The sequence below is a fragment of the Centruroides vittatus genome, unplaced genomic scaffold, assembly GCF_030686945.1.
Source record: "Centruroides vittatus isolate TY-2023 unplaced genomic scaffold, ASM3068694v2 contig_767, whole genome shotgun sequence".
Lineage (NCBI taxonomy): Eukaryota > Metazoa > Arthropoda > Arachnida > Scorpiones > Buthidae > Centruroides > Centruroides vittatus.
Window position 1 is genome coordinate 1,420,582 of NW_027122496.1, and position 26,659 is coordinate 1,447,240.

At 35.7% G+C, this 26,659-nt stretch overlaps 1 protein-coding gene across 1 annotated transcript in view; it reads left to right on the plus strand.

Annotated features, from left to right (window-relative positions):
- Positions 1-18,107: 18,107 nt before the first annotated feature.
- The window catches only part of LOC136981575 (kinesin-like protein KIF20B), a 62,054-nt gene continuing 53,502 nt past the window's right edge, over positions 18,108-26,659 (plus strand). Inside the window, exons 1-2 of the mRNA XM_067277897.1 lie at positions 18,108-18,289; positions 22,051-22,309. Coding sequence (XP_067133998.1) covers positions 18,113-18,289; positions 22,051-22,309 — 436 coding nt within the window. The 5' untranslated portion in view covers positions 18,108-18,112. The remainder of the gene's footprint in view (positions 18,290-22,050; positions 22,310-26,659) is intronic.

Below are 26,659 nucleotides of genomic sequence, written 5' to 3' on the forward strand. Positions count from 1 at the left end.
TAAAAAGTAAAGAGTATTCAATGTTATTTTTATGTACGTTTTTTTGCAAAGTTATATTTAATTATAATTTTTTTTAATTATACTGTAATTATATTGACAGAAAACATAAAATCTTTAGAATTTTATCACTTTTAGATGTTAATAATTTTAATATTACGAAAAACAATTTTTCCAAGCATATTTTAATTCTTTAAATTAAGTAAATTTTATGGGAAATTTTTTGATTTATCTAAATTACGTAGCGAATCGCGATATTTATATTCGCGTCTGGACTATATCGACAAGTAACTCTTAGACATAAAACATATTATAATTAATGTCGATCCGAACAAAGACGTACTAAAAGAATTATACGATTTAATATCATTAATTTTTACGGTACCATCTACCGGTGGGTCTGTCGAGCGCAGTTTTTTCGACCACGAACAAATTCATACATTGGCCAGGAACACTCGGTCGGAGGAAAGATTGTCGTCGCTGGCGTTGCCTTCGATAGAAAAAGAGCTTTGAAATACGTCGATGGAGTCGACGACCGGCGACTTTTATGATAAAGTAATTAACGACTTGGCGGAAATAATCGCCGAATAGAGTTAGTTTATAAAAAATTAAAAAAAAACAAGTTTTTCTATCGTTGTTTGTATCGTATCAATTTGTATTATGTATGTATTAATTGTACTTTAGAACTAAAATACATAAATTGTTTATTTTTATCATTTCCAGTATTTGTTTAAAACTTTTATAGAAATGTGAGGTTCCGGACAGGTCTGACCCGTCACGAAAAACGCGAAAAAACGGTTAATTTAGAGAAAAATTTGTTAGTTTAAAAAACATAGGTAAAAGTCGTTTGTAGTCGGACACCCAATGTTTATATCAAACTGCCAGGCAGAAACTATAAATCGCGGAAGGAAGTCGTCCTATGATCGATGGAAGATGGAATTCGTCTTCGATTTCGACTTTTCTCGCGCTCCAGGTAAGAGTCTCGTTACGTTTAGTAACCAGGGACCGACCACTCGGGAAGCGTTATTTTATTTTGTTTTTTTACTCTTTCTGCCCTGTGGGCACTAAGAGGGCCTCTTTTAGTAGGCCCATTATGGGTTCGGCCAGGCCCACAATGGGGCGACCGGGTGGTGAGGGACGGGGCTCGACATATCCGAACGGACCACCCCCCGAAAAATTCCTGGGGATTTCTCGACCCGTTCGGATGCGAACCCGGGTCCCCAGAGCGGTAGGCTGCCACCTTGACCGCTCGGCCATCCGGCCTCTCGGGAAGCGTGATTGAGGGAGAACGACCAATCAAAATGGACGAAAGAAAGAACGGAAATTGATATAATTTCCGACAATCGAGGACACCTGGCAGTTGGTTAACGTTCCGAATAACCAAAACGCCGTGTGTCAACGCGCAAAAAAAAAAAAAAAAAAATTGTCTGTTGTGCCAACCCGTAACCCGTGCCACTTTGGCCTTAGACCTGTGTCCCCGACGCCAACAGAAGAAGTCTCCCCGTGCCCTACAGACTTGTCGACGCCACTGTCCCGGGGTCACCTTCGATCGACCATCGAAGAACCACATCGACGCCCAGGATGTCCGAACGGCTGATTGTCTTAAAGCAAACTATTTTGTACATAGTATATGTTTATTTTATGTTTCTATTTTGTCGGTTTTTGTCAGATACGTCTCTTCCGCCACCACGCACGTACGAATGGACCCTAGGCCATCATTGACGCGCAATTAACTGATTGCCCCTGAAAGTTGGCTTTTTACAGAAACACAGCTTCCCTGTCATCAAATGTCACGGCACACCACTGGAATACACCACACCTTTTTCTTCTGTTATGTCGTATTTTTCTTCGTTTCTATAACACAGATATTTTTTTAGTTAAATTTATTTTTTCCGGTATTAAATTAATTCTACTTCTTACTACTTTTTTAATTCTTTCAAATAACTTTGGAACATACCTTAATTTAACAATTCTTTTCTCTTTATCCATTAATTTTAATTGTTTATCATTTTCTAATTTTCTATCCATTTCTTCAGTAAGTATTTTGGATAATCATTTAAAATAAACATTTTAACTATTTCTTCTTCTTGTTTCTGTGTTTCAGTCTCGCTTGTTCTTTGTCTTATTTTATTCGTATACATTTTAAATATGTTACATTTCATATTAACCGGAATTCAAGGGGGTAGGAGGGGGCAGCTGCCCTCCCCTAGAAATTCGAAAAAATTATTTAAATGCTAAGTTTTAATTAAAATAATCTTTTTAGGCTTGTTGTAAGTTTAAAAAATGTTTTAATTAATGTATTTCTTTTCCAGTATATAGTAAATGATTAAAACCGTTGGGGATACTATAGATTACCACCTATGGAATTTCGGGTCTTTGGGTATATATCTGAACTCGGGAGACCGAGACGAGTTCAACGATACCCTACTTTTGGACCGGAGACGAAAAATTAAAAAGTTATCATACTTTTTTCCAGCGATCGCGCGATGATAGGGAGTCGCGTCACTCTCTCCGCTAAATCGGCCTCGCTATCGCAATCGGGAGTCGCGTCGCTTGCCGTTAAAATTGCCTTTAGTAGACGTTTCCCCCCTTTTTTACTTTGTTCAAGAACTACCGTGTTCAAGAACTTCCGAATGATCGGAAGTCGCGTCGCTCTCTCCGCTCTCATATCGCGTGTTTAACCCTACTGGAGATGACCGTAGTCCGACGTCGTGGTTTGCAGACTTTACCGCAAGATGGCAGTACTAGCAACTATGGTGCCGTCTTCGTGAGAGCATTAAAAAAGTATGGTAACTTAAAAAGTATGATAACTTTTTGTTTTTCGTCTCCGGTCAAAAATAGGGTACCGTTGAACTAGTCTCGGTCCCCCGAGTTCAAATATATAATCAAAGTCCTGTAATTCTATAGGTGGTAATCTATAGTACACCCGAATCGTTTATATTTTATCTACATACAATTCATATCCTCTATCAATTTACATCATCTTGCCCCCCCCTGGACCATTGGCTGGCATCGTCCTTGCCGGAATGACTGATTTGTAATTAATACTCATTGCGTCTCAGCCGGCAGATTTTTCTTCCGGGTTAGCGTTAACGGTTTAGAAAAAATATTTATCGAGAACTATACATCTTAGATTTATGCAGTTTTCGCGATTGTTTTCTTCTGTGTTTATTCGTTTATTCTACACGGAAAAAATTGTTTTGGATTTTACTTTTAAATAGATTTGTCATTTTCGATTTTTTAAATAAACACAACTTAAGGTCATCTATAGCCTAGAGGTAAATGTTCCTTTATCTGTCTTTTTCTTTAATTTTTGTGCTAATTTTTGTGGTATTACAAATTTATATTATTTTGTTCGTTTTTGTACTAATTTAAGCTGTTATGTGTTTGTTATTGACAGCTTTTCGTTATTTTTCACATTTTTATTCAACTTTGTTGATTACTTTACAAGATATAATAGTGGCAAATATTGTAAACAAAAGCACATGTTTTTGCGGTGATGTGATAGGTCATGTGACCACAGAAACGCGTGGTGACGCCATTCTACGTGACCTTCGTATGACGTAATATCTAAAACATCAAAATAATTTAAAATATTAAATGTTTTCCATTATTTAAAACCATTATTGTAAGATTCGCCGACTTTAAAGGGGGATACAATTAATCCCGCGTCCCTGACACCAGTGTAAGATTTGGACTGGTGTAGACTGGGCTTAAATATCCCGCGTCAGGATGAGCTTAAGGGAACCCGTGAATGTGGGCGGTTGCGAAGGAGGCAAATGATGACAATTGTTTACAAGTGTTTACATGCGGAAAACCGTTTATTTGGACGAATTCATGCTTACATCGGTTTGATGGTATCCAAGTCTCCGCGATCTACAGTAACGTGCACGAGTTCGGTTGGTCGATTTATCCAGTCTCGGGCGGACGAGAAGGGCTGTTGGACGATGGTGACGGGCGGTGACACACTTAAAGTTCCGAGTGACGACACTACACATACTGTATTAATCCACAAGAGGCATGTCCGTCCTTCCAGAAAACTTTTCTTGACCTTGAAGTCCCAGTTTTTATACGTTTTTCTCGTGTGCTATCCACCTTGCGGATTGGTCCCTCGTCCCTTTCTTCGTTTCCCGATTGGTCTCCCCTTTGTTTTCAGGCGCAAAACGAGACCATGTCGGGTCGCGGGAAAGGTCCGATTAGAGGTGTCTATTTGACACCCTTTGTCGACTATGCTCCAAGATTGTTGATAGAACTACAACACCTGCACTCATAATTTAATCCGTTGTTTATAATTGATGTCATTTTGGAATTTTAACAATCACGCGATATTTTTCTATCTCTTCAATTTTTCCCCTTTTCTGAAATTGTTTTCCTAAGTTCAAATTTTTTTTTTTGATAACTTGTGTCAAACTTATACCTCTTTATGAGTGCGTGTGTCAGAGTTCTACCTTTGGATTGAACGTTAACAGGTCGTTTACCACGCGTTGACGTCATCCCGAGACTCGTTGTTTACATTTTTCGTTACGTTGTTTTGATTAAGAGTTTTTTTTCCCCTCTCTTTCTCTTATATAATTTATCGTTATTTTTTTCACAACCGAATTCTGCATTTTTGCGATTTCGGACCTCGTCTGGGTCCTCACATTATTTCACTAAATGAATTCATTTATTGATTAGATTTATGATAAATAATATTTAATATACAACAATTTATCATAAATTTATGATAAATTTATGATAAATTTATGATAAATTGTTGTATATTAAATATTTTTTATTAATAAAAGTTTAAGATTTGTTTTAGTTTTTCACATTATTTAGTTGTGATTTATTTATTGTTTTATACTTTTTGTGTGCTCTATTTCTTGTGGGAGAGGGGGCCCGGTAAAAAGAAAATGTCTACGGCCCCAAAGTGGGTTAATCCGGCTTTGGTTTTACTGCATTAGGGGTATCAGTACTATCTTCGCTAAGAAAATTAAGGGATTCTTTATTGCCAAGAAAATTTCCGTTTCTGCGTGGCTTGATTAACACAAATGAAGGTGAAGTGTTTATAGTAACATATTTGACAAGAGGAAATGCCTCTTTGAACACTCGAATTTATGGAGCGAAACATCTTTCGCACACCTGACTCTATATATACATGAAGCATTTCTTCTGTTTCATAGCTGGTTTCAAAAACTTCATCTTATCGCATTTTTCTCTTAAATTGTTATAATCACATTTTCCGCACCAGATGAAATGGGACACCTTATGTGACCTAGAGCTGTCACATACCTAGCTTAGAAATTATTTCTTCTTTTATTTAATTTCCATAGATTTTTCGGACTAGCCGACGTATGATTTAAGCATTATTATATTTAAAATTGCTTAATTAATAAAAAATAAAGGACCTTTTTGAGTTTTTGAAAACTGAAATTTACTTTTAAATCGGGAATATATTTTAGTTAAGCCGTTTATAATTTAAAGAAAACTTCGATAACGACTTTCGTGACTTTTTAATCTTATAATAAAGTTATAAAAATAAAGAATATTTTATGTTATACATATCATCGCTGAAAATATAATATAAATTTGTAAAGAATTAAATGAATGTATTATCCACAATTTTCTGCCTTTTTTTATTTTAAAGTTTTATTTCTTTAGATTAAAAGGAACCGTACACACAGAATCTCGGGTTCTATTGGAGCTAGAATGACGATTACATGACGAGCTACATGATAAATGCACATCTATGAATGGAATGTTTTATAAGAATCGTAAACTCTGTAGAAATTACTACTGATAAGAATCATATTGTGTTGAGTTGCTTTTTTATGAAACTGTATTAAAATACTGCTTAATTTTTGAAATGCGTTTTGAGGAATATTTGGTGTAAGACGACCCTCGAACTCTCCCACCTTCCACGATTTACGATCAGGGACGTGTCAGTTTGGTCCAGGAATGCGACAATTAAATCGTCTTACACCTCGTTGCTGTATACGAAATAAATCACCGATTTATTGGCTTTAGGTTGACAACCAGTTTCCCATCTGATAGGGGGTTAGGTCCCGGCCTCACACTACAAAATAGATTATTTTTAATTAAATCGTTTGGAATATAGAGAAATTAATATTGGATAACATTTTTTACTTACCTAAATAAAGGAAATAATATAATTGAACGTAAAACGTTGTGTGCCAGTCATGATGTCAAATTATGTGTAATAACACGTTGGAAAAAATTTGTCACAAACTGTTTATAATTTCATAATCATTAGGTGATTACAAAATCTGCATATTGGCTGAATAGAAAGTATTCAAATTATGATGACTGATTGAAAGTCAAAAAAATCAAAATAACAAGTATATTGATGTAAAAATTTAATATATTTTCAATGTGTCTTGTTTAGTTGAAGTTGAATTCTTAAACTGTTTCTTATGAGAATTCATCTCTCGTTTTGTTTGCTAAAATATAATAAAAATATCAAAAATGTTAAATATCTACTATAACGTCATTACGGTAATAAAAATGATTATAAATGTCAACACCTTATGGTATTATAACTTCAAAATCAGTATGTTTTTGATTCAGAACTAATACTTTTTATTTATATTTTGTCTTTTATTTAGAAATTTTGTCAGGATAAAAATACAAAATATAACATAGTTAATATATTTTTTCTGATCAATTCTATGAAAGAATACTTCATTAAAGAGAATATATCAGGCACGGGCAAATGCGGCTCCTGCTGAAAGTGCTATCCTTTCCTGCCTTACCATACTATCCGCCACGATAGTACGGAACTGCGGCTCCCATTTATTTTGCAAAACTTACATTTCGGCTCCCACTGAACTCTTGCTTGCCCACCTCCATTATATATGATTATTAACTTGTATAACTTGTACTCTGAATAAGTTTAAAATTAATAAATACAAATCTATTCTGATAGTTCATGGGTTAATTATACTTTCTATTTGCAAAATTTCCTCAACCTTAACACAAAATAAGAAAAAAGCGAATTTTTAAGAAATTTGCGGGATTTTCCGGGTTAAAAAACAACCGGGATCCATTGATCCCGAGATCCCGCTTGAAAAACCCGAATCTGTATAATACTGCTTTCCTTGTCAGTACTCACGTGAAAGTAAGCTTTGAATAGATCGCACCTGCAGAAATATTCCAAACCAAGTTTTTTATAAGAAAATATTTTTCCGAAAAAGTTCCCCCGAAGAATAATATCTGAAATTAACACTATATTACATGGGATCCTCTAATTCAAATTCACCATGGCTTCACGAAGCCATAACGCGCAACTGACGCCGTTATGACTGAATGAAGCAATGGGAACAGAACCATCCCCAAACCGAACCGGCATTTTTATCTTAAGATGATACGATGAACCACTACAAACGAAATCACTGGAAACGGAGCTGCTAACGGCAGCACGTGTATCCATTCTCGTTATGCAAATTTACCTCTGCTAATTGTGAGATCTGGAAATCCCCCTGAACGTAAAATTATGATAATTGTTCCCTATATTGAATTGAAAATTTTCCTATTATAAACATCCTGCCTAAAAAAGGTCCTGGACCAGAAAATATGCGTCCCCGGCCTTATAACTGTCAACTATCCATTGTTCTTACGCTGAGTACAGATCATCTTGCAACTTAAGTTTATAGTTAGCGCCCGAATTCGCCGTATTGTTTCCAATCCCGGGAACATCTATGGCCTAAGCACATACACGTGACCAACTCTCCCAGCAAAAAGCTATATAAGATGCTTCCTTCCCCCCTCACCAGGGAGTCCATCATCGACCTAGATCGAGTCACGATCTCGTCCATTTTGTCCTTTGTGCCTAAGGGAATATTTTACGTTGTGCCTCAAGAGTTACCGATCCTTTCCGTTAAAAGAATTATCGATCCTTGTGACCGACAGAATATTGGAAATACTGATTGTCTAAGAGGTATGGAACCCATTTATGTGAGCTCTCTCTCTCTTCGCGTGGTAGGAATATATAGCTTTTTATATATGTCACCCCCTTTACTGTCAGATTTTTGTAACGTATATTTTTTTTTTCATTAAATCGTTGTTATCCTGTTACATGGTGTTTTGTTTGCTCGAATATTCGCTTATCGCCTTACCACGACTCCACCTTCCCTCCTACACTCGACCGGATGAAACGTAGTCCCGTCCCTACGGGATTCCTACCGACAAATAAGCCTTCTCTGACACGTGGGCAAGTCCCTCCGACTTGTTAGCCGAAATTAGACAGAGGTCTGACCTCGTCGTCCCTCCTCGGTACCCACATAATTATCTGCTTAGAACGTCCGAATAGCATGTGGCAGTGAAGGCCTATCGTTCTGGGGAATCCGGATGAACAAATCAAAATTTTTCATGGACGGCCCGTTTCGATACGTCGGGCCCAATCTCTCACCGCTCGTCTGGTCCATTTTAGACCTGACCGAACCCACAATCTGTACGGAAAAATCTAGAGCCCACAGTGAAAAGACAGAAAAAAAATTAAATTAACTTTAGTTAAAAGTCAACGTTTTAAACACTTTTATCCTATCAGAGTTTACTTCGATTTAGCGCCGGCATTTATTCGCCTCCAAAGTTTGCACTAAATCGAGTGTTGTGTTAAACTGAAGTACCTCAAACATTGATTAAGAATTGCATATAGCAGTGAGGTCCACACATGAATTTGAGTTTGAAAGTTTGAAAGTCTGAAAATCACGCGAATTGGATAAAATTAGTCACATGACTCTTGTCGTAACCTACGAAATATAGACGGTGGCATATTTCGCGCCGTTATGTACGATACAAAATTTATTGCTATTGTAGTATTTATTGTAGTATTAAATTAAAATATTACTTTTATTATATTTATTAATATTAATATATATTTATTATAAATTAATTTTGTAATTTTAAATTTAATTTTTTCGGTTTCTTTCGTCACATTCCCGATTTCGTCATCTTAACGCTCTTCTACGATTGGATATTTGAACAGGTTTATCACCAATAGAGAAAGAGGGATTTTTCAAAAAGTTGTTTCAAATGTAGAATAGAAGTTAACATAGAAGCATTGTCGTGTGAGTATTATGACAAGCTTAAATTAAGGGTTTTTGAACTTTACTAATGATTAATTAATAGATGAAAAAGCATGACTTACGCTTAGGAATTCGGTTTAAATACTTTAAAAATTTATTAAAATCTTATAATAACTTTAAACGTTATTACGTGCAGAATTACGTAATTAAGCTATTTTAAATGAAAATTTTGTTGCACGTTTCGTGTCTTTACTCTGTTCTAATTCATCTTCAGAATAACTTAGGTTAAAATCGTGATAAAGGTTACAGTAATACCAAGGTTAGACCTGTACATATATACAAAGCATTTGAATATCACAATCTTATATAATACTAGCAGATAAGCCCGGCATTGCTTGGGCAAAAAGTAATGATAGCGAAGATTAAGATTATCCAAGATTATTACATTATAGCCAATCTTATCCATTTTCACAGAATGCAAGACTTAGGGCCCTCTGTTTCTTGACTAATTAGAGAATTTTTAGATGGGTATATGTTCAATTTCCTGCAAGAAACACATCGGCGCCTGTAAATCTTGCACGTCACTTTCTCTTAACACTTCCATTGTTAAGGAATACACTTCTTTCATTTCCATGTAGTACCCCACTAAAACACAATTAAAAATAAAAAGTTGCATCTGAAATAGTGCAGTAGAAGCCTTAATCCTTTTCCTCACCCTGCAGGGGGATTTCGAAAAATTCCTTCTTAGTGTACGTTTTCGTGACGTACCCTAAGGATGCAACTATGCAGATGCGAATTACAAGCGAGCAAAAGGTTGTGAGCGATAAAGTTCTTGCAAAAGGAAACCATGTACAAACGAGAAGCGAGAAATCTCGCTGGCGAGAGTGAATTTCTGCACACGTCTGACAGGGTTTGATATTTATCGCATTTTGCCCCTTCTCGCCACATATTCTCGCTCACTCGCATCTGCATAGTCACACCCTAACTGTGTACCAAATTTCAACTTTCAACTCCTAATCGTTTGTGCTCTGCGCTTGTTATCATCATTATCAACCCATCTCGATTTATGTTATAAGATTTATGATTGCTCGTCTAAAATTTCTAACAACTTATTCCTAATTAAAACATGAAGCAAATAATGAATCTAGTCTTCTACCTTTGCTTATTAAATAAAAAAATATGTTTATTTAAAATTTTTGAATTATACTAAGGAAAGAATTTTAAAAAGTTTCTAGATGTTATCACAAAGCCCCTATGAATGTAAGTTAGTTATTTGCGTGCTTTCTTCCCATTCTCTTCAAATGTAAATACTTTTTACCATTTTTCTAAGCAACAGCATATCCAGCAACTGTTTTACATCTTCAATTGTTATGAGATTCAGTTGAGAAATTGAACAATACTTTAATTAAACAAAGTGAATTGTCACACTGTACATTAGGGATGGGTAATCTGTGGCTCGCATTAATATTTTTTGTGGCCTGCATTTCATAAAATATGAATAAATATATCAATTTTCTAGCTTAAGGAAGTATGCAGCAAAAATTCAAATGTTATTTTCTACAACTGATGTATGTGAATAGTTTTTCCGCAACAAATTTAGTAAAAATTAAAACAAGAAACCGGTTAACAGACACATCAAAACTAATTTAAAACTAGCAGTGACTAATATTTAACTAAATATTTCTGGTATATTACGTTCACATCAGTTTCAAAAGCTAAATTAAGTATACCTATGCTAATTTATAATTATATGTGAATAAATTATTGATTTAATGGCATTGCTTTTACTTTTCTCTTGCGAGTGTCCTGCATCGGTTCAAAAGTTTTGAAATGCAGCCCTTACATAGAAAAAGATTGCCCATCTCCGCTGTACATCAACACTAGGAAATCAATCCTATTGGATCAAATGCCATAGGATTATTAAAAGGGCATTTAACAAACAAAAATATTATGAGGAGTATTTTATTTTTTATTTTAATATTTATATATTGATTTTATTAACAAGAAAAACTGAATACAAATTTAAAATGTTCCTTTACAAAATATTTATTAAACTGATTATCAGCTGGATTACGGATATTTGCAGATTGTTAGTTGCCTATGGACATAATTTCACTGTAACAGATTCTACTACAGTTCATGTGCCAAATTAAAGACATGTAGAGAATGGGATATTATTATTGAATTTTGTCTTTAGTAACCTAATGTAAAAATGTCAATTAAACTTACTTCTGACATGGCATGAAGTGAGCTGAATGGAATCCCACTTTATCACTGCTGTTGACTTTTAGGCTACATAATATCATCATATGAGATCCATATTCAATGTCATTGAGATATTCTCTAATTTAGAAACATGGGACACAATCTAATTCATAGGACTTTGTGATCATTCTTATTTTCTTTTCAATATATATATTATACACATATTCTTATATATGTATATAAGTTATGGACTAAGTGATTAATATGGGCATTATTTATTATGCTGGGTCATTATGAATAATGACAAACGAAATTGTGCACTGTAATAAATTTCAGCTGTTTTATCATAATTTATCAGATTGGCTGATCATTATGAATACTGCTATCGCTTGGTCAAGCAAAGTAATGATAATACATTGAGGAGTGATCATCTGACATATGCTAGCCTATCAACATTGAGTTGTGCATATGTGTGGCATTTTATCAAATTTTAAATTCATATGACCAGTAGTTAATCTCATGCAATATTTTAATTTTACTTTTGCCTCTTAAAATAGCGTTTTCTTTGAAAAAGTAATGATCATGGAGCACTCATTGATATGAATAATCACTTCAACAACTGATTAAACAAGTTAATAGCAGAAAAAGGTCAAAACAGTGAAATTTTTACAAAATTACCATGTTTGACGTGATACAAAAAGTGAGAGTCAAAAATGAAAGTGACCTAAGTTATCAGAAGAATATCAACATTTGCATAGATATGATATTGTATCTATCAGAGAAATAGAAAAAATGAGTTGTGCCTGTAAAACAAGGTAATGCAATTAAATATTATGTTCATACTGAAGAAATATTTCAGATGTTGCATGATGTCCATATTGCTATTGGCAATGGCAGTAGAAACTGTTCAGAAAAAGAATTAAGTACAAAATATAAAAATATTAAAAGGGAGATGGTCATAATTTACTTTAACTAATGTTAAATCTATCAGAAAAAAAAGAATATTCCTAAGAAAGGCTTGGTAGTTAAGCCAATTTTATGTAATGAAATGAACCCAAGATGTCAGGTTGATCTTGTATATATGCAGTTGCAAGCCAATGAGCAATATAAATTTATACTCGTACCAAGACTATCTGATTAAATTCATTCAATACGACTAATTTTGTTCAACTACAGTTGTTTAAAACCAAAAGGACTGAAGATCTGGCCTATGTTCTTTTAGACATTTTTACATGTTTTCGTGCACAGAGTATTCTACAAAGTGATAACAGCAGAGAATTTGTCAATAATGTCATCAAAGAACTGTATAGTATATGGCCTGTGTTAAAAATGGTGCATGGAAAGCCCAAGTGCACAAAGTCAAGGTTCAGTAGAAAGTTGTAATCAAAATGTAGAAAATATGCTTAGTTCTTGGTTGGAGATTAACAACAATAACAAATGGTTGGAAGGATTGTTTTGTACAACTGGTGGAAAATTGAGCACATCATACTGGTATAAACTGCAGTTCCTATGAGTGTTGCCGTTGGTTTTTGGTAGACGGACGTTTGGATTGTAGATGCTTCTATCTTGATGGCGATGTCCAGAAAGTGGGCTTCCGTGGTGCTTATCTGCTCCACATCTGTGACCAAGCCATACGGGTTGTTGTTGACAGTTTGTATAACAGTTTGTATAACAGTTTGCTGCTATATCAGGCTCCGTCTTCCATAGAATGAGTACGTCGTCAACGTATCTTCTATAGAGCAAAAAATCCGGAAGATACCATGGGATGACTTTACTTTCCATCTGCCTCACCACCATCTCACATAGGTCCCCTGATAGTGGGCTACCCATGGGGACGCCTTTCGTCTGTTTATAAATTGTATTTTCAAAAGCGAAGATCGAGTTGTAACAGACCAGATGGGCCATTTCTAGTATATGTTGGTGGAATGCTTGATCCTGAACGTTGAAAGCGGCTGCTTTATATGAGAACAGGTCGCAGGATCCCTTAGGTATGTACCAGATTGTTTCAATAAGTTTTGTCATTCAATAGGAGATGGCGCTATTAGGTTTGTCGTTTTATTACTCTAAAAATAGTACTACTTTTTTATAAACACGTGTGAAGTTTCATGTAGATCTGTCAACTCATTTCTATATTTGCAGCTGTTCAAAGTTGACGTGTCAGTGTATTTTTTTACAATGGAAAAAATTGAATATCGTGCAGTGATAAAATTCTTATTTTTGGAAGGTGTAGCACCAAAACAAATTCATGAACGATTGGTAAAAGTGTATAAGGACTCTTCACCTTCAATTAGAACAGTAGAAAGATGGGTTGCTGAATTTAAACGTGGCCGTACAAGTCTTGAAGACGATCCACGTGAAGGACGTCCAAAAAGTGCATCAACACCAGAAATCGTAGCAAAAATACAGCATATGGTTTTGGAAGATCGTCAATTAACTGAGAGAGATTTAGTAGAAGCCCTAGGGATCTCATTAGGCAGTGTGAGCAATATTTTGGCTGATGTTTTGGGTTACAGAAAGCTGTGTGCACAATGGGTGCCGCATTCGCTAACTATGGAGCAAAAACACATTCGAATGCAACTTTCTCAGCAACATTTGGAGCGTTTTAGAAAAAATAAAAAGGATTTTGTGCGTTGTTTCATTACTATGGATGAGACTTGGGTCTACCATCATGATCCTGAATCAAAACAAGAGGCTAAGGAGTGGTGTGAACCCGGTACTTTGGCTCCGAAGCGAGTTAGGGTCCAGAAATCGGCCAAGAAGGTGTTAGCATCAGTTTTTTGGGATGCAAAAGGAATTTTGTTCGTGGATTATCTCCAAACTGGTAAAACAATCAACTCAGACTATTATTGTAATCTTTTGGACCAGCTGGATGTAAAAATTCGTGAGAAAAGACCTGGTTTACAGAAGAAAAAAATCATTTTTCATCAAGATAACGCACCCTCTCATACAGCTCAAAAAACCATCGTGAAAATCAGCGAATTAAAATACGAATTGTTGCAACATCCTCCCTATTCGCCAGATTTAGCTCCCTCTGACTTCTGGCTGTTCTCACCACATCTTAAAAAATTCATGCGTGGGAAACGATTTTCATCGAACGAAGAGGTAATAGCAGCCGTGGAAGCGTATTTTGACAGTCTTCCGGATTCTCACTTCAGGGATGGAATCCATAAATTAGAAGATCACTGGAACAAGTGTATTGAAGTTCAGGGAAATTACATTGAATAATAAAATGTATTTCAAACCATAAAATTGTGTTTTTTTTATCGAACGACAAAACTTAATGAACAACCTGGTATATTGGTATATGTATATTGGTGTTGCCGTCGGTTTTCGGTAGACGGACGTTTGGATCGTAGATGCTTCTATCTTGATGGCGATGTCCAGAAAGTGGGCTTCCGTGGTGCTTATCTGCTCCACATCTATGACCAAGCCATACGGGTTGTTGTTGACAGTTTGTATAAAGGCCGCTATATCAGGCTCCATCTTCCATAGAATGAGTACGTCGTCAACATATCTTCTATAGAGCAATCAATCTATGGCTTGGTCATAGATGTGGAGCAGATAAGCACCACAGAAGCCCACTTTCTGGACATCGCCATCAAGATAGAAGCATCTAAGTTCCTATGAGGTCATATTTTGAGCAAAGTTAAAAGTTGGACTAAAGAATTTTATACTTGACAAATTATTGACCAACATTAATACAGAGGAAGATGTAGAGACTTTTTAAAACTAATGATGATAAAGTGAGTCAAAGTTGCACAGATTCTGAAGAATCAGGTATTGTTCAAGATAACATTATAAAAGATTATTTGATAATGTGCATAGCAATATAAGTGAAGTCAAAGATCTTCACATGAAAAAGTTCAAACCATGCTGATTTCCAAAATCCAGGATGTTGTTAGTAGTACAGAGTCGGTGAATGACAAAGAAAAAATCCAAACAATTGATCCAAAAATAGAAGAAAAAATAAGTGTGTCTAAAACAAGGGAAATGACTTTGTCTAATCTTAAAAAGCAAGCAGAAAAAATGATTGATACATTGAATTCCAAATACCCAGAAGTTAATGTTGGTGACACAGTAAGGATTTGTGTACCAGTTGTAGATTGAGTGCACGCAGTGGTGAAAAAATATTTTAGGTGTTTTTTTGTTGCAGTTGAAGATAAAAACCTTTACAAACTGGGTACCAAACATGGTGTATTAATCTCTTATATGTATTCTAGAAACCAATTTACTGTTTGTAAAGAAAACTTCATTTTTGTTGAAGATATACTGGATGCAGAAATTTCACTTATTAGAACTGCAATATTCTTTTATCACTAGAACTGCCATATGGGTCAATTTTGATCTGTCACTATAATATGTAAAATATGATCAGAAATGCTAAAATAAATACAATAATACCCTGACTTATGCAAACTAGGAGTTATGTGGTTCTTGATTTTTTTCATTTGGCAACACTGTTGTCTGCTATCTTCAATTTTCTCTTGCTGTGATATGCATTTATATATATATATATATATTGTGTATGTTAGTTAAGTACAACACAAAAACAAAACAAAACAAATGAACACAGAAAAGAACAGCTAAAGATTAAAGTGTAATGTCCAAGTGTTCTATCCATTCCAAAGTTTCATTATTACACTGGTGGATGTCTATCAAATTTCCATTAAAGAGTCTCTGAGGGCAGTCTTGAACTATATGTTTAACAGTTTAAATTCGACCACAGTCACAGCATGCATTTCTGGACATATTCCATTTGTTCAGAAGATAATTGCTTCTGTTGACTGAGGTCTGGATTCTATTGATGGTGGACCAGATACAGCATGGCAAGTTGAAACCAGATGGTCTGACTGTAGGGTCCTTCACTTTATTAGGAGAAGATGAATTGTTCCATCGGGATTGCCACTCTCTGATCTATATTGTACTAGTCGGAGACTAACCAGAAAGTATTTCTAGATTTCAGGCATAGAGGGGGAGGGTGAAGAAGGATACTGTTGATCTGAAGGTCTGAAATGGATTCAACTTTCGCACAAAGTTTAGATGATGCTTGTTTCCTGTGAAGATCTGGAGGAGCAATGTTGGAAAGATAAGGAAGCTAGATACTTGGAGTTGGTTTTAAGTTCCAGTAATTACTCTCATTGAGGAATTTAGTTGTGTGTCTATGAGGTTGTGTGCAAACTTTCCCATATGGGAACACAGTACTCAGTAACAGAATAGACCAATGAAAGTGCAGTAATACATAACATATCTGCCCCACATCCCCATATGATACCGCCAGTTTAGAAAGTATGTTATTTCTAGCTTTGTTATTTCAAGGTGATGATGGTACTTAAGGGGACCTGCCAAGAGTAATACCTAAATATTTTGGATAAGGTTTGTGAATAATTTGTTTTTTACAGAATGTGAATTTCAACGATCTCTTTGCCTCGTGGTTGTTTAAATGAAACATGGTAGAGACTGTCTTGGAAGGATTAGGTTTCAAGTGCCATTTTGTAAAATAATTTTCCATTAATTTTAAGTCCTTGTTGTTAGTATTTTTGAGAGATATAAATGACTGAGCTTGGTGAGGTAGGGCTATATCATCTGCATATAAAAATTTTAATAAAGATTTTGTAGTTGGGATATCGGAACTATAAAGATTAAATAACGATAGAGCCAGGACTGATCCTTGGGGTAAACCGTTGTTAAGAGTACGAGTTCTGCTTTTCTTAAAGTTCAAATGCACCAATATTTTTCTATTTGTTAAAAATTAGTTTATCATGTTTAAAGTTTTATTGCAGTCATTGATACATGAAAGTTTAAAATGTAGGTCATCTTTCCACACGGTATATTGGCGGCAGTTAGATCAATGAACACTGCTCCTGTTTTTAGTTTCCTTTGGAATCCAGCTTCAGTAGTAGTAGTGAGGGCTAGGACCTGGTCAGCACAGCTGCAGCTAGGTCTGAAGCCAGCTTGATCCATAGGTAGATGAGATTTGATAATTGGAGAAATTCTTTTACGGATTATTTTTCCAAAATTTTAAAAGGAATACAAAGGATGTAGAAAGGACAATAGTTATTAGGATTGTCTGAAGATTTGCCTGGCTTCAGAATTGCTAAAACTTTAGCTTGTTTCCTAACAGGAGGGATAACACTTGAATTAATGATCTGTGAAAAGAATTTTGAGAACCATATTTTTACCTTTTGTTCAGAAGATCTTGTACTCAGCCATGCTCAGCAAGTCTTCTGTATACCTACTTGAACCTTTTGGTTTCACCAAGGCATTATCTTGCCTATGTAGCACCACATGCAAATATTTGTCAACAGCACAAGATTCAGCAATAGTTTCCACTTTGTCTTAATGTTGGATTGCATCTCAGGAATTGTCTGATATTTAGAAGAAATAGCATTTATAATGCTTTACTGCAATGCAACCTTGCATTCTTGTGGTGAAAAAATAATTAAATTGTTAATTTAAAAAATATTGGCTATTCACTTGCTACTTTGAAGTTTTTGACATTCGTGTCATGGTGTTTTGCAGTGGCATCTTGGAAAAAGGGTTATCTTTGTTAATATGTCGAATTGATGCTATTATAAAGTGTTATTAGTGATGAAGGATAACTTATTTGAATGAGTGTTAAGTTATAGTGGTAAAAATTAAATTACATGTATTTTTTTTATAATGACATAATGCAATGAGTTTTACAGAATGTCGCGTTACCAAGAGTTGAGTTTCTGGGACTCTACTGTAATTGTAAACTAGGTGTAAGTTATGTATAAACATTTAAAAACGTTAATAATTATATATATATATATATATTTTAAGAATAAAGAATACATTCCTTTTCTGAATACTGTTTATTTATAGATACTTGTTTTATAGTTGTTTGTAGATATTGAAAAATAAAAATGGATCGCGCTAAGTTCTACACACCTTCACTGTGTGATGCTACACTTAGTTCGGACACTCCGTCCGAAGACGAAGATAAATTGAGAAGAAACTTAGTCGACGAATTTGTAGATGTGTCTGAAAAAATGAAAGTTTATTTGAGAATTAGAGCATCTAAGTTAAATGAAAGAAATAAGGTAATGGTTTAAACTTCTTTTAATTTTTAATTAATACATAAGATTTATCAAACTACTGAAAATTACTTGGTATTTTTCCTGTTGTTTTTGATGTGATAAATTAAAAAATTAAGCATTAGCTATTGTAGCTACATCTTTACAAATCTTTGTAGATTGGTAGAATTTAAGTGTGTGTGTTTTAAATAAATTGCTAGATTAAATTTATTAAATGAAAATGTAAAACTTGGCATTTTGTTGTCATTTAAAAGGTTCAAACTACTATGTTCAAGAAAGCAAAATTATCTTTTGTTTTATTCAGAAATGTTTTCGACTATCTTTAGCTTTCAAAGAAAGAATGATGTAGAACATCATTTTCCAAACTGCTGTTCTATATTAGACTAGTGGTCTGCAGAACAGTTCAAAGAACCCAAAAACATTAAGAAGGTATCTAGTAATCTATATATGTAAATGAGGATGTATGATTGTTTGCTATACATTCCTGGGCTTTTCGACCAATTGTTATGAAACTTGGCAGTTGCATAAACGTACTTTTAACTTAGATAATCCTTAGATCAGTGATTCTCAATGACTGAGATTTATGAAGTGTGTCGTTACTGCGAATATCCATACATAAGCGACGTCAGACAAGTAGTTTAATCAGTTCTACCTTTCTAGAACACGTTTGGAAATTGTAACCGGTGTTACTGGTAACTGCCAGTAGTTATTAAGACGTTTAGAAAATGTGACCTAAATAACTAACTGCATTTAAAAATCACTGTTATGATGTCACCGGTTGTCCTGCGGTACTTATCGAAGTAACCGTGTGTGCCGCCAAATTTTTAAATTATTAAAAGTGTACTGTGATTATAAAAAAGGTTGAGAACCACTGTCTTAGATAATAGGGTCTTACATCCCACCCCAAAATATTGATTGGATTTCTATATCAATTAATTTCTGTCTACATTCAATTTACTGGTTTTACATGTAGTGCTATCTATTGGCAGAAAAAGTTTAAAAATAATATAAATTAAATATAATTCCTGTAAAAGAAATGATATAATTTAAAAAAACAAATATTAGATTTACTTAATCACTGTGAAATATTATAGTGCAAAGTGCACATGCTATATCATTATTGAGGTGAGTAGTATATAGTACTCATCTGTTACACACACAAGTATTTAATTTTCCACATCTAACAACTTGGTTGTTAGATTTTTTTCATTTCTGAGTGGTACTTTCTTAATTCTAATAAGTGCCCACCAGTGACCAAGTAAATAAAACCACCAAACACTTGTCAGTCATGGGTTCATGTATTGCCAATGGGCTGGTCATGTGGAATTTTCAGAGATTGATTCATGTGACAATGTGCAAAGTGCCCCTATGCTTTGGCATCATGTGACTGAAGGGTCAGATTTGTTCTGACCCTTCAGTCACACCTTTTCCTTCAGAAAGTGGTGTCCTGACATGACACCACTTTGTTGATGTCATGTCAGGATTGTGACACCACTGTGTCTTCTGGACAGACACAGAAACCTCAATGGCTGTTAAGTTCATTTTTATGCGAGCAGTCACATTTGTAGGTGGTCAGATTTGGGATAGAGACAGTTCAAGAGAGAGCGCTTCTGAAGGAAGAAGTGCACTCAATTACTGCATTTCTAAATAATTACTTGTTTCATTGTATAGACTAATTTACAAATGTACATATTAGAATAGTATAGCAATAATATCATTCTCAATTAAATTGTGTTGGATCCCTAACTGAGAGAGAGTTTACAATCGAATACAAAGTTGATAAATACCTTGGTAAACTTAGAGATGAATGCTTTCCTGGGGATTTCAATGTTGTGGACAGGTGAAGGTTGCGTCGGTGAAATTCTGAAGATTTGGTAGATGTTGATGAGATGTCTCTGGACGAGGCGTAGCTTTCTAAATACATGGATGTCTTCAAAAGTAATCCAAGATATCTAAAATAGTCAAATGGCGAGAGAACTGTCCGAGAAGGTCGGGACTGGTGACTGATGAGATAGCAAACCTTAACTGATCATGAAATAGCAAGCCTCTTCAAACAATCAAGATGACTGACAACTCCCCTGTCATCATCAATCCCATTCTTTCATTTTGGGGTCTTCCTCCTTGCTACTCTTGTCCAATAGCAATTTTTTTTTTTGTTAGCTTCCTTGTGAACACACACTCAGATGTGTCATCTCTGGACAAGAAAACAAGTCCATGAGAAAAGATACAATTATATCCTTTTTGGGTTTTTTTCCCCTCTCAAAAATTTTTTAAGTCTGAGCCCTCACATCCATGTTAGTGACACCTAAATAGGGACCAGATTCTCATAAAAGTTCTCCCAGGAGGCATCCTCCTTAGCGGATTGCCTAAGTGCCATGTCACTGTAACCAAATAAATCAAACTAATTCTGATAATTTTTCTATAAACTTCCTATGCAGTTTATTGTTATTTTGATATTGTTCTTAAAATGGATTTTACTACATACATTTTTGAAATTTATGATTAATAATACTGGGAGTAATGATTACTGCCATAGCCCCCACATGATAGTGACTGACCAGACCCTAGTCAGGGGCCCAGTATGAAGATGGCCAGCTTGTATTTTTTGCTTTGCTTGGTTTTTCTTGTGGAATATTGAGTTCAATTTAATTGGAATATTTAATTCTTTACATAGTTTAATTTATATTCTAGGTTAGGTTTCTTGCCTCAACCACTAAGGTCTCGGGTTCAAGTGGGCAGCTTGCCAGTGATTCTGGTCTGGGGGCTTCACTGTAGGATGTGGGGGCCATGATTACTGCAATGGATACTTTATAAACCTGGGCAGAGCTGGGTGTAACAACTAGAATGTAGATATTTTCCTAGAATTATACTGTTGAATCATACTGATAGAATCACAAGAAATATACTGTTTGAAATAAAATAACATTTTATATGATAAGTATGTTTACAAGACATTTCCTCTTAGTGTGGTCAGTTCTCATTACTAATTCCAAGTTATGCTTATATGCATGTGAATTAGTTAAATACACAGCTAATGAGAAGCTTAAAGACTGAAGTATAACTTTGGTGCAGTACGTTAGGTACGTACTGACCTTTCAAGACCCTGCATGTTATTTAGTGAATGCCTTCAAGAATCTTTATTACTAGTGCTTGTAACTAATCTTTTGTGAAAATGTCAATCTATGTAGATTTCATTAGCTTGGAAACCACTGATGTAGAACAGCGATTGTCAAAGTTGTCAATCCGTGGTCCACTTAAACTGTGTCACAAATGAACCTTTGCCCCTGTCCACTCCTTATCCTGTAAATGTCACTTTATTTAATGATAGACAAAATATTTTCATTTACAATATATCAAGTAACCTAACTTAATAGATGCAGTGAGTGGAAATATTCTTTTCTCAGACTAAACAGCAAAGAATTGCATTTTGGAAAAATGACTAAGTCAGTCTGGACCAACAGGCTCAAGTTCTCAGTCTACTGTCTATTCATGGACCATATTTTGAGAACTGCCAATGTTTCAACATAAATCTAAATTTGTGTGTTCTTTACTGTTCATTCATACTCTCAGCAAGCTGAGGTTGCTCCAGAATGATTGAAAACATTTTAAAATAAAGAATAATTTTATTTCTCAAACTTGGAAGATTCATCTTTTTAAATTAAGTGTATTAATTTTATTTTTTATTTTCTTCTTTTTTACTTCTAGTATTATTGTTAAATAAAAATTTAAGGTATTTTCTTAAGTACACTATGAAATTTTTCTTACAGAATTGTATTGAAGTTATTGATAAGAGCACAGTAATCATGCATCCACCACAAAAGACTTTATTCACAAAGACACACAGTCAAGATACTAGTAAGTTAAGCCAGAAATTTATTTTCACGGAAGTCTGCGGACCAGAAGTCGGACAAGAAGAATTCTTTAATATAACAATGAGTGATACAATAAAACAGTTTAATGATGGACAAAATTGTTTAATATTTGCATATGGAATAACAAATTCTGGAAAATCATATACAATTCAAGGTAATTGATTTAAAAGTTGTCAATATGTTAGTGAATAAAATTATAATAATTGCTTGAAGTTGTTTTTACATTGTAGGAATCTTCCATGTATTGTATTGTTTATAATAGACTTTATTGCATTGTCTGTTATTTTTTGTTAAATTAAATGAAAAATTCCAAAATTTGCTATTTACTTTCATATGCGAGTAAATGGTTTCGTTATAATAATAATAATTTCTTGTTTTGTATAAAAAGTTTCATAAATAGGTCTAAAAATCAAAACATGTTAGGAGATAAAAGGAATTTATTTAATACAGGTACTCCTCACTTTACGACCTATCTGCTTAACGACCACTTGCACTTACAACCAATCGAGTTTTGACCTGCAATTTGGGGAATCCCCTTTCTCAGCTTGAGTGTCGGTCAGTGGCGAATGGTGACATGCACACTAAGCGTACTATAATAGTCTTTTTATGAATAAATTTGAAGTTTGTTGCATAATTTGTATAATTTTACAACGATCTTATATTGAGTGGTGCGAGGATAGTTATCCTATAGACAGCGTTCAAATAGGGCTACTCAATTAATCGAGTTATGAAGTCTAAAATTTTGGTTTTGTGTCACAATCTTGGTGTCATCCTACTCAGCTAAGTGTTTTGCCCACGTCGATGTCAAATTTGGCCCGATGTGGCCAAATTTCTCCTTGATTCACGGTGTTTTTCTTTCGGAAAATATGAAGCCGGTTATCCGGAACAGGACAGCCGCTTTTTCGGATCTGAATTCCACGCTCAACACAGGACTCCAACATGAGTGACCTGTCAAAATATCTACAAAATAGGACCAGTAGTAATCGTGACTTAGTGTTTGTATGTGTTTCTATGGCTGGTGTCGGCGGGCTTCCAATGATAGCTGTCGGCGAATCCTTTGGTTGTTTGTAAGCGGGCCTCATCAGCAACCTTCTGGCTAATTTTGATGTGAGTACTTACATTACTTACTGTGATATCACAATTTATATTTCACATGCAGTATAAGCACAGACAGAGGTCAACGACCTCAATGGTAATATCAATGGCCATTCCAATGGTTTTTCCTAACGGATGTTTTTATGGTTATCAACGGATTCTTTGCTGAACAGCTGTGTTTACTATGTCTCTTCTACTTTCATTCAGACATTTACTACGATTTACTACAAATTAAACCAATTGTTACGCGAGTAGAATAAGTTAATTTTAAGTCCCAGTTTAATTCTATCCTTTTCACTCTGCTCGGTCAGGTGATAACTTGGAAGAGCAGAGTTTCTGGAACAGTGGTTTCCACTATACAATACACATCTTCAGCTTTGGGAATAGGTACTCCCACGTACACGGGATATTTACTTGGACTCTAATTATTTAGTATTTGTTGTTGTTGTTATATTTTTTTTTCTTTTCTTTTTTTTTTTCTTTTTTTTTTTTTTAATGGTTTCAGAGATAATCAAGGATTTCCTGGATAAGTCCACCCAGGTTATGGACGAGATAAAGAAATATGCAATCGAATTCCCAAAATCACACCTTAGAACCAGTTGTCATATTGATTTTATAACCGAGTGATTCATCAAAGTAGTTAAACTCGCAGAGGATGCCATGAGAAACTATTACATGCCAATCACTATGGTTGAAAAATTGAGTAGAACGCAGCAAGTGATCGCAGAGAAACTGGATGATATCAGAAATAGAGTAATGCAAAGGGTACCACCAGCTCCCCTGTATAGTACAGTAGTCAGTATGGGCTGACAAGCTAAAGAAAATAGGAAAGTTCCGGAAAACGACAGTCCGAAAGAGGTCTTGCTGGTTTACAGCAGAGACAAGGATAATAAAAACAGTGATTCAGTACGAAGGATCATGCAATCTAAAATTAAACCGTCTGAGCTGAAGATCAAGGTAGAGAGGGTCCGCTGGATTGGAAAGGGAGATATTGTGGTAGAATTGAGTGGTAGTGGCGATGCTGGTACCCTTGAGCAAAGCATTGAGGAGAACATACCTGAGATAACGGCCCACAGACCTAAAAAGAGATGGCCACATGTGGTGCTGTTTTCAGCACATCAGGACATTACAAAGGAGGAATTGTCAAATCTCTTACACTCCCAAAACCAACTTTTACAGGACAACTTCACCGAGGAAGAATTCGAAACACAGTTTCAACTGAAATTCCAGCTGGGAAAAAAGGAAGCCATATACAAGAACTGCGTGGTGGAGGCATCTCCTGCTGTTAGAAGGATACTAATAGATCTTGGAAAAGTTAACCTAGATTGGTTGCGCTGCAGGGTCGCGGATTTCTTCCCGGTCCTGCAGTGCTTCAAGTGCTGCCAATTTAATCACGCGGCAAAAGACTGCCCACAAACTAAACACACCTGCAGCCAGTGCACAGGGGACCACCCTTTTTGTGACTGCCCTAACCGCAGGGAAGCACCAACCTGCTGTAATTGCATATTAGACAAGACCAAGAACCACAAACACAACACGAGGGATGTCAAGTGTCCAACATATCAACGGGTTAAATCAATTATTACTACAAGAACCGACTATGGGATATAATCAATTCAACAACATTCGTATACTGCAAAGCAATACTCAAAGAAGCATCTCAGCCACTTCCCTCATCTATGAAACACTAGATAATTACGACTTGGTCTTTCTACAAGAACCGTATTGCCATAATGGCATCCCCTCGTGTTTACCTACGTCCTGCCCGATCCTCAGTAGTACAGGACAGTACCCGTGGGCTATCACACTGGTACCCAATGTTAACTTAACAACATTGCACCACACTAAGTACAGTAACGAGCACATCGTGACTACAGAGATTCTGTTTAACAGTGAAAGACTTATTATTATTAATATCTACTTCCCAGACTGGATGGAGAGCAAAGGCTTCCTCGAGGACCTACAAAGAATCTTAGATACCTTTCAGGGAATCCACATCATAATGGTGGGTGATATGAACGCCCACTCCCCAACTTGGAGAGGGGAAAAACTAGACAGACACGGGAGTCTCTTTGAGGAACTTATACATCGCAAAGACTTCCTCTTACTCAATAATCCAATGTCTCCTCCCACATTTTGCTCTCTACGGGGAAATTCTTGGATAGGCGTGTCGACGTGTAGTTCTGGCCTTTACACCAAAATTGTGAATTGGAGAGTTCTCCCTGACGAAACTTTGAGCGACCACGCTCACATTGCATTTGAAATCACATGCTCAAAGAATGAGCACTCTATGGAAAGCACCCCTAGAAGCAAATTCGACCCCAACAGAGCTGACTGGAACCGGATTAAGGCATATTTGGAGGGTCATCTCAATAAAATCTACTCTGAAAATCAAGGCGATGCCAGAGTCCAAATTGAAACAAATATAGACATTATTCGCAAGGCGTGTGAAACATACATACCCAAAAAGATGGCCAGGAGAAGGAAAGTTCCCCGGTGGACTCCGGAACTCGGAGAATTGCGCAAAGAAACCAACAAATTAAGACATATCTACCAAAGGTGTAGAAATGAAAGCAAACATAACCAGCATAAAGAAGTCTACCTAAATAGCCAATGTGCTTATAAACAGACTATCAGAGGCGAAAAACTACGTACGTGGCGTGAGTTCTGTACCATTACATCGAGGGCCCTGTGGGGTTTTGTTACAAAAATGTGAATGAACAGATTGTGTAAAGTTAAAATACTGACTGACGAAAACACCGTGAGCAACTTTGCAACTATTACCCAAATTATGACTGAACAGCTTAATAAGTTCTGTTCGGACGACGATCCCAAGGAAGATACTGAATGGCAGAGGAAAATTCGTGCTAATAAAGGTAAACTTGAACAGAGTGAAAATACCCCTTATTTTACTGAAGAGGAGATATGTATAGCCTTCTCAACTCTAGGGAAATGCAAGGCACCGGGTCTAGATGAAATTAGCACAGAAATAGTGATCAAGTTATGGGAAATTATACCATCTTACCTTACTGACCTTTATAACAACTGTCTGCGACAGTCTTTCTGAGATCCTGGAAGAGGGCTAGAGTCGTTCCCGTGCCTAAACCGGGACAGTCCAATGATGTCAGACCTATTTTCCTGCTTCCAATCTTAGGGAAAGTTCTGGGAAAACTTGTTAAAAATAAACTTGAATGGCATGTGGAACATCACCAAAAGCTCAACGACAGACAATATGGTTTTCGGCGCCAGAGGACCGCAGAGGACGCCATAGAACAATCTGTGAACAATATCAAATGCCTCCTGCAAGATAACAGATATGTCCTAGGGGTCAGCCTTGACATCTCTAAGGCTTTTGACAACGCTTGGTGGCCCCTAGTGACACTACAGCTGTGCAACATGGGCTGCCCAC